The 9916-nt window shown below is 38.3% G+C and overlaps 1 protein-coding gene across 4 annotated transcripts in view; it reads left to right on the forward strand.

Moving 5' to 3' along the window:
* The window catches only part of ELMOD1 (ELMO domain containing 1), a 67032-nt gene that overhangs the window by 30252 nt on the left and 26864 nt on the right, over window positions 1–9916 (forward strand). For 3 of the 4 annotated variants that reach the window (XM_019525250.1, XM_019525247.1, XM_019525249.1), the window contains exons 3-5: window positions 7253–7398; window positions 7532–7560; window positions 8870–8967. In XM_019525250.1, the coding sequence (XP_019380795.1) occupies window positions 7253–7398; window positions 7532–7560; window positions 8870–8967 (273 nt within the window). Of the gene's footprint in view, window positions 1–4408; window positions 4552–7252; window positions 7399–7531; window positions 7561–8869; window positions 8968–9916 lie in introns of all 4 variants that reach the window. The other variant, XM_019525248.1, reaches the window with a different exon arrangement.

A 9916-nucleotide genomic window follows, 5' to 3' on the forward strand; every position in this document is an offset into this window, starting at 1 on the left:
CTGCTGGCCCCTCCTGGATGTGTGCCAGAATTATTTTCTCAAACAGCTTGCCTAGGATCGAGGTAAGACTAACTGGCCTATAGTTTCCCGGGTCTTCCTTCCTCCCTTTTTTGAAGATTGGAACCACATTGGCCCTCTTCCAGTCCTCCGGCACCTCTCCAGTGCACCACGAGTGCTCGTAAAGCCGTGCCAGGGGACCTGCAATGACCTCGGCCAGTTCCTTTAGAACTCTAGGGTGGAGATCATCCGGACCAGCTGACTTGAATACGTCCAGCCCCTCCAGAAGCTCCCTTACTAAGTCCTCGCTAACCCTTGGCCCAGGTGTGCCTCCCCCAGGGCCCAAATGGCTTTGATGTGGCAAACAGATGGTTGATTTTTGCTCTGACTCTTATTCCCTTCATATAGTCCTGAATATCTTTTGTCCAATTTGACTTCCAACCTGTGTCAGGAACATTTTACACAGTTTGAAATTTTGGCCAAAAAAGGAAAGATTTTCCATGGAAAACTTCTCTATTTTTAGCAAGCTCTCTTCACAACTGCATTTTTATATGATTATGATGATGACACTTCCTTTTTTGTAATTACTATTTCAAATACGTATAGTGAGACAAAACTTTTGAGGTAGAGGTGATATCTTTTATTAAAACAAACTAAATAGTTTCAAAAAAGTTTTTCTTTGCAAGCTTTTGGGCACACACTCCTTTCATCAGACAAAGGATTCAAAGATGACAAAATATTTCCCAGATAGAAAGGAAACTTAATCTTGCAAAGGGGAACCAGAAATAGCAAGGTTTCTCCTAGGTAGAAAAAAGAGTTTGTAAAAAGCTTCTTCTTTGCCTGATGAAGGATACGTGCCCAAAAGCTTGCAAAGAGAAAAAATTATTTTTGCAACTATTCAGTTGGTCAAATAAAGGATGTCACCTCTGCTCCAAGAGTTTTGACTATCTATGCCCATTAGACCAACACAGCTAAAACCAGTATCCCTAAAAATAGTGAATAATTTACTCTACTCACCATCAGTATAAGTCTGTTGTATCTGTTATTCTTCAATAAACCCTTGAAAATTGACATGCACTTAATCTATTGATAAGCAACTACAAAGAACTAGCAGTTTTTACCCTGCAAACTGTTTGTCATCAATCACATTTCTTAAAATAAAAATCAAATCAGTCAAAAGTAATGAATATGAAAAAGTTATTTGTGCTATAGAATGCTTTTGAACAACTCTCCTGTGTTCTTGGTTGCTATGGTGACTTTCCTTCATATATAAGCAGGTGGGTAGACTGGAATTTAGTTTTCTTATGCCTGAGAAACGGTCTGATGCTATCTGGTATAGTTTTTTAAAATTTGGCTTCCACAACAGGTTTATATGGGGCAGATTTGATTATTCCCTGTATAATGATTACCACTAGAGAGCGTCACGGCTGATCCTATTTACAGCTACAGGTTGCACATACAGAACTGGAGCCTGTCAGATTTTTGCTTAATTTTCTGCTTAGTTGGACAAATGACCATTCCCAGCTAGAGTACAAGAGCCTTATTTTTCAAAGCTAAAATCAGAGTGGAGCAACTCAGTAATGGTACAGTGACTAACAATTTATTGCACTGGCAACCAATAGACAAAATGATTGCACATCTGTTGTCTGATGTGACAGTACATCTTGTTCATGGAGTTGTGTGTATCTGCAGAAATTAAATAGTTATGTAAATATGTTATATAGCAACAGGACACAAAATGGGCAAAGGTAATAAAATGTGTGCATTTCATCCAGCTGTATTTGAAAATGATATACAGCAGTTGATCACCGTTCACTGGCAAGCAGGTGTGTTATGAGCTGGGTGCACCACCTATTTAAGAGTACAGGAATTCTGTATAGTAGGTAAGGGCATGAAGGGGGTTGCCTCACTTATGGTGGAGATGATCAGCTGAATTCTATAGCCTTTATATAAAAGGTTGATCTTAGTAGAGCACTGTGTCAGTTACACTTCTCTGTGGTAACTGCTGAACTCTATCCATTAAGATATCAGCGTTTGACATCAAGTGCAAGGGCCATAAAGTTAATTTAGAGGCAATATTTGAGATGCGTTATCAAGCACTGCTGAAAATCTTCATGCTGGTGACCTCAAAATGAAGAGCACCACTAAGTTACTGTTGCTTTTTTTGCACCATGTAGCTTTCCTAATAGTTTCCTATTCACCTCTTCTTTAGGACAAACTCATCTTGTCAGGTCAATAGTAGTCTTAAGTATATGTAGTTTCTGGTACCTTCCCTTCTTGTTTTCACCTTTTTGTTCAGGAAGAGAATCTCCAAACCCCAATAATTAGTGTTGTTATTGCTGAGCTTATTCACAGTTGGGTGTTTTGGTTTCATCACTCCTGCTGGTGCTGCAGAGAAATTTAAGACTGGAGCTTTGTGTTAAATATCCAGTTCCTTTCTTTCTTCATGAAAGAAGGAACTTGGAGAAGACCCAAGGCAGAGAAATGGTGACATGCAGGTGGGGTGGGGGGGGGAGAGTTGCAAAGAACTCAAAGACTAGAAAAAATGGAAGAATGGGGAAAAGGAGTAGATCAAGTAAAAACACATTACCTATAGATCAGTCTAGGTAGTCAGATAAACCCCAGAGCAGAAACCCTTCTAAAATTCCAGTGCTGTATGAAATAGAATAAAAGGTCACACTAAACAAAACAGGTTAAATCCCTCCTAATATATTAAACCACAGTGTAGTATGCTGTTTGTACTAGATGCACTTTTTTGCCTGTTCCTAATTATACCGTATTTCTTTGGGGATGGGAAGTGAACAGCTTCTGTTGTTTAGAATACAAATACTTAAGCTGTTTAAATCTTCGACTTTCCTTTTTTCCTGTGAGAGAAGTCCAGCCTTCACGGGTGCTACTGCAGGCAGCCAGTTTTAGCAACGGTGCTTCCTTGCCGTTCAAACAAAGACAACAAGGCACTGTCACATACTTTGAACTATAATATGCAACAATTCATACATAGCAGTCTAGCAAACCAGTTTCTGAGGAGGGATTATACTGGTACATCCCTCTGGATGATGGCTAATCTTGAGGAACATTAACTCTTCCAGATTGAGCAACTGTGTTTTGAGAAGACATATTGAAGTTTCTGTGTGTAGCAGGAAGATTAAGGCCAGGTTAGGATCTTGGCTACAGGAGAAAGGAGCAATGGGATTGCAGGGGGAGTAGTAAAAGAAGTAAGAGAGATTAATTCTCCTCCCATTTCTCATCTTGGTACCATTAACTGTTTCCTTAGGATTCTGAAGCTTAAAGGAAAGAGAAACCCTTTTTCCAAATCGCTTTGTCAGTTGCATGAACTCCATTAATGTTACTCTTGCAGTAATTATTTCAGATTACTTCTGATGCTCAAAATGCCTGGCACAAAGGATGGGGGTCATTTGGTGGGTCTGTCTGTTTTCAATATGCAAGACTTGTGAAAAGTATGTGTATACTGTTGTTAATGAAGCATTAAGGTTTAGGAATCAAATAAAAAACCATCTACATGAGGCGCTTACTGCGCAGTAGCCTAATAACACGGTCCAAAACCATGCTAATATGCTGCTGCGCAGTGTTATTAGGCTACTGCGCAGTAAGTGTCACTAAAAAACAGTGCGTCGGCACTAGTGTACAGTAACACGAGTTACTGTGTATTGAATTAGTACAATATTTGGTTAACCAAGTACTAAACTTAATGTGCAGTAACTAGGGCACATTAATGAACTTGCAGATGCACCCACAGAATCAAAATCAAGGAACTGGGGTATAGAAAAATGAACAAGTTCCCATAAAATAAGCTCAGGGTTGAACTTGCAGCACACTGGCTACTCCACTATATCTGGCTCTGTACATGGTCTGACCCCACAGGAGAGTTGAACTAGGTTATCCTACTTTCATAGAAAGGTTGGCTAGCTAGCTAGCATTTACTTCAGGAGCACAGCATGCACACAGGCAATCACCAGGGAGTTCACACCCTGGCTGATTTTACGGTAAATTGTTCATGAGCCCTCACCTATTTGGAGTGCTTGATTGCTTAATTTAAATATTTGCATTAATATTCCACCAAATGGAGTGACCGGAGTATCACTTTTTTATGCATTTTGCAGAAGTGCATCTAACACAAACCAGTGGTGAAACAGGCCATGCATTTCCTGTGTAAATAAAATTTTACAAAACCACAAGCCTGGGAGAATAGGAGAAGGGGGAGCCTGTTTCCAAAAAGCTTTGGCATTGAGACACCTTGCCACAGGCACACAAATTAGTATGGATTTGTTTAGTGCTGCACAGTTTTTTATTATTGTTGTCAGTATTTCTGTTTTGCTTAGTGGTCTTGAATTTCAGCTCATTTTAAAATAAAAGCCTAGTCTGTTTAATCAGCAATATGCTTTCATTACAGGATCTCTACAAGCAAGAATTATTTTTATTAAAAAATAATACAAAACCACTGAAAACAAAATTGAGTAACCATGCATGCCATTCTTGTAAAAGAAGATCCCTACTCTCACTTGTTTGAGAAGGACGAGTAGTAGAACATTACAGGTATCCACAAAACAAACATTTTCTTACCTTAGCTGCCTAGTTAGAAATTAGTACTGTCTGCTTTCTTAATCACCACCGTTAGTTATAGTATGGTAAGTCACAAGTAGTTCCTCTTTCATGCTGTGATGATATGCTCCATTTTTAATAGCTGTACTTTGGTCAGCCATTCTAAGCCACATAGCAGAGGCAAAAATTTAACAGTAAATGTAATTGGAACTATGGAAGAATGGCTTCTGAACCTAAATACAGAATACCATGTCACAACTAGCATATTTTGTCCCTAAAAGAATTAGTTGTCTATAGGCACACATTTATTATAAAGGGCCTGTGCTGTTTTTAATGTTGTTCTTTGTTGAAAATACTCATTTCAGTTAAGCCACTTGCATGAAATTAAATGGGTCTTTCCTCTTTTTCTACATAGTTGAGCACTGTGGACTAAGGGAATTTTATGGGAACAGCTGCAGTAAAACTACTTAACCACTGAAAGCAATGCATATCAATAACATATATTTTAATTGACAATAGACCAAAACTTAAAATAAAAAAAAATGTGACTCTTAGACTTAAAGGGTTGGAATCTTTCTCAGGTAAACTCCCTTGTACTTTCTTGGGAGTTTTCTTTGGAGTAGAGACTGCAGATGTGCATTGCTGTGTTCCATCAGCTGCTTCATATAGTGCTGTTCGGTGGTGGGGTTATTTTTGTTTTGGCTTTCTTTTTTAGTAGGATTCTAAACCAGGATGCAGATAACCATGATGTATTTGATTGCTGGATTGCTAAAATGTCCAGCTTGTGAATCTCTTTGCAGAAGGAGAATTGAAAATTACGGGGTTGGCTGGTTTTATATAACTTTTGTTCTCTCATGTTTACTGACATGTTTCTGACTGTTGGAGACCTTTTAAAATATCTATGCATCAGGTTTGTTTGGGGATTTCTTTCCTGATTTACTATTTTATTTTCTTTCTCAGCTCTAGGAAGTCAATTCTGTATATTTGAGCAGATACCTTAACTTTTTAATGTCCAAGAACAATATAATGCTGGCAGTTGGTGGTGTTTTCAATGTCTGTGTATATTAAATTCACAGATTGGAGGTGACACATAATTTCAAATTCTTTTGAGTTTTTATCTGAATCCAAAATGCTCACTTCTGTTGCGTCAACTTTATGGACTTGTATTTAGGGAGATACTTGGGAACACTAAGCAAAGTAACTAGAAATGTAGTGAGAAAATGCATTAAACCCCGTGTAAATGTTGCTATTTAGAAGCAAAGAGGCTTTAATTCATTTGAGCTTAATCTTCCTGAGATTGTTGAAGCATACTAAACACAGTATCTTCATAATCTTAAATTTTACATATTTAGTTAACTCACTTATTTTCCCAAGTGTTCCCTTGGCCTTCAGGGCAGATACTAACCTTGTGTGAATTAATGTAGCCCTGTTAGCTTTTTAATAGAGCTGTAACACCTTACATCAGTTGACAATCTGACATTTAGTATTTCAGTCTGTTTCCAGAATTTCATAAATTCAAATTGGAGTCTGTTGACAAATATGGGTGTTATTAATTTTCTGGTGTCTTCCAGCTATTATTGATTTTCATTATGTTACTTCCATGTTGTAAAACTGCATTACAGGTGGAGCTGTGGAACATAATAGGTCAGACTTAGTGCTTTGAATTCCAGTACATTTGCAAACCAGTGAGTCCTTATCCCAATTAGCAGGTCTGTTTTTTTATGATTAGGGGAATGTTCCTCCAAAGTATCAAGCTCTAGATTAAAGCATTGTTTAGCCAATGGGAGTTGAAAGTTTTGACCCCTCTGCAGGATTTGGTTCTTCATGTTCATAGTAGCAAAAGGAATAATTTATTTGGGTTTAAACAATTAATTTATTGAGTCTGAAAGGTTTTTTTTCTGGATTCAATATTTCCGTTTTCTCAGGACTCTTTTAGTAGAAGCTGCAGTATTACCTGATTTCTTTTTCCAAATAATAAAACAGTAACATGACTATAAAAGAAAATGCTATTCATACTTACAGCTTTCCCAGATTGCAAACACTGCTATACTACTACTCTGCAACTTCAGTGTTGTAGAAAGTCAGCCTTTAGATAAATTGTCCTTATGCAGGACAATTTTAAGCACGTATTTCAGGGATGGATTCAGTGCTTTCCTTAATCTGGGATATTTGTTCTTGCAACCCCAGAGAATTAACTTCATCATTGTCTTATTTATCAATCATCTTGCTTCTCACCAACCACAGGAGAAATATGGCTTTGGGAAAGTCTGTCAGGGAAGTGGGATTGAAGATGAAATCAGGAATTGAGACTCACTGCAGAATTATAATTGATCTGTATTTTCCTTCTTCTATAGGCGTTTATCCTGTTGGCTCATAAGCTTGTATACTAAGGGAGAAGAACTTTATAGAACTCAACTTTTTGAACCATCCTTTTCTGAGTTGGCTCATGAGATTGTTTTGTTTTTTTTAAGTGGATAAAAATGAAGGGCCTGATTTTTCAAATATTGTTTCCATAAGGAATGTGTTATAGGAGAAGATCCCTTGTTTGTCACGTATGAAAGTTTTTTGTACTTTGAAGGTTCAGCTGGGGGCCTTTGAAATCTAATAGGTGTAATTGTAGGTATACATGTTACAGGAGGACTGTTTCGTTCAAACAGACTATTCCTGATTCTTACTCTGAAACTTTATTTGACAGAATGTTTGTTCAGGTTTGCCTGTACTTCTATTGTAAATGCTTGTGGCGCTGCCTGAAATTTGTGGCTAGGAAATTGACAGGACGATGTGAATTGCAAAGGATCTGTTACAACACCAAGCCCGGAGCCAGCAGAACTATGAAAATAGGTAAATACAAAATTATCTGTATTATCATAATACCATATAGGTGTGGTAACTTCAGTTTTTTAATGCATATTCCATATGTTGTTTGGCCTGTAAGTGAACTGAGGTGATATATTTTAATTGTTTTTCTTAACAGAGTCATCACTGAGGGGATCAAAGAGTAAGGTGAGTGAAAACAGTTTACTACACAAGGTTTCCGGTTTTGCAGAACTGAAAAAAATTGTTTCAAATTTAGCTCACAGTTTGCCCACTTTGTAGACTCCTTATAAATTTGATGTACAACAGCATAATTAGCAACCTCGAGTCAGGAGAGGTCCATAGCTGGCAGCGCAGATGGTTTTGCAAGATGATTCAGACTGTGATTATCATAATTGTATTGGAAAATCACCAGTGTTTTTTTTGCTATGTGTAGTGGTAATGGAATCAAATAATAAAAGGAAGGAAGAGGGAAAGAGAGGAAGTCTAGTCATCATCTTAAAACTTAGGAGCCCTTGGTCCTATTCATGCCACAACCTTCCTGGATGAACTGGGGCAAGTTACTTAATCACTTTGTATTTCATAGTGATAGAGAAGATACAGACACAAATTAGTAAGCCTGACTCTGTCTAGTTTGGATCTGGCTTTTATAAATGCACATAAAAATATTAAATACAGCCATTCACTCACTCTGTAAAACTAGAGTTTAGTTGTCCTGAAGATGTTATGGGAGTTTAAACTGTGAAAGACAAGTTCATAAAAATATTATTTTCTTTTAACTCCCACCTTCTGTCTGGAAAGAAAAATCCAGGTTTTTTGGAAAACATGCTGTTTATGTCTGCATTAGAAAATGTATGTTGCATCTTATCTGTATGTTTTAAAAATTCTAGTAATGGAAATAGAATCTATGCATACTGAAATGTTATGCATGTCACAGATTAGAGTGTTTTGAAACACACCCTCAGCAAATTTAGCCCTGTTTTGAACTTTGTTTTTGAGTTCTCTCATGAGAGAGATTGAATACTTGAGTGCTTAGGGGTATTTCCCTATTGATTCACTCTTGAGGCTGGACTGGTACATTGTCTGTGCTGTGATCACTTGAAAGGGGGTGGAAAAATACAGTTTCTCATTTGAATGTTATATGCTCACTACTTGCCATTTTATGTTACCCCTGCAAACTCCAGCATATATTGGACTCTGGTACTCATCTCAGATGAGGGTCAGAAATGCAAAAATATATCCTCCTTCATCTATGTTCACAGCCAAGTTTATTCTGGATAAAAGCTCAGCATACAGAGCTGGCCCCTTCCCCTGGTATGATGTTCAGGATCTAGCTGATGAAGTTAAACATATTGACAGCGTTACCCTGGCTGCATTTGTTCCATTTAAAAGTAGATCTTTGGATCTTCAGGCTGGTAATCTAGAAGCCTAGTTATAGTTAGTCTCCATTAACTATTATCTTTTGTGTCAGTTAACACATGTTGAAATATTTTTGCAGTTGCTGCAAACTTCAGTAAGTGTTCATCCAGATGCCATAGAAAAAACTATAGATGACATCATGGACCTGAAAAAGATTAATCCAGATATAAATCCACAGTAAGTTTCTGACCTTTTATCAGACAGTTTTAGCTTTATTGATATATCCAGTGCCTGGTATTGTACACAGTAAGTACAGTTTTAGAGCCTAGTTGTATTTCTCACTGTAAAATTACTATTTGTGCTTCGCTTTCAAAATAATGCTCGTGAAAAGTAAGTACTCTTCTGTATTAAGCAACAGCCAGTATTGCTCTTTAATTGCCTGTGTTTCTGAATCCTGTTTTTCTGAATCTTACTGTTTTGTATAAAAAGATTCACAACTGCACTAGAGTCCCTTCACCTGGGGATGAATGGCAACACTGAGTGTCCATGGCAGTAAAAGAGGTATCTTCTAAGCGAGGCTCAGTAAGACTACATAGCCATTGAGAGCAGTAAATGGAGAAGCATACCAGAACCAACTGAAACAGCATTCTAGCTAAAATTCTCCTTTGAATGACCCAAACACACATTTTGACTAGCTAAGATGTTTAATACCTTTTCTTTGTCACAGGATGGGGAGGTCATGGTTAGGGGCAACAAACACGGGTTCGTTAGTGGCAGGTCCTGTCAGACCAACCTGGTGGCCTTTTATGATCAGATCACCAAATCTTTAGATGCAGGGGTAGCAGTGGACATAGTCTTCCTGGACTTTCGGAAGGCCTTCAACTCTGTCTCTCACCCTGTTCTCATTAAGAAACTGGGGGACTGTGGTGTCGACACCCACACAGTCAATTGGGTCGCCAACTGGCTGGAGGGCCGCACCCAGAGGGTGGTGGTGGATGGGTCATTTTCAGCCTGGAGGGATGTGGGCAGTGGGTTTCCGCGGGACTCGGTCCTTGGGCCCGCACTGTTCAACATCTTCATCAGTGACTTGGATGAGGGGCTAAAAAGCACCCTGTTCAAATTTGCTGATGACACTAGATGTGGGGGGATGTGGGCACGTTAGATGGGAGGAATAGGCTGCAATTGG

This window comes from Gavialis gangeticus, unplaced genomic scaffold, assembly GCF_001723915.1.
Source record: "Gavialis gangeticus isolate Ggan-Ray unplaced genomic scaffold, GavGan_comp1, whole genome shotgun sequence".
NCBI lineage: Eukaryota > Metazoa > Chordata > Crocodylia > Gavialidae > Gavialis > Gavialis gangeticus.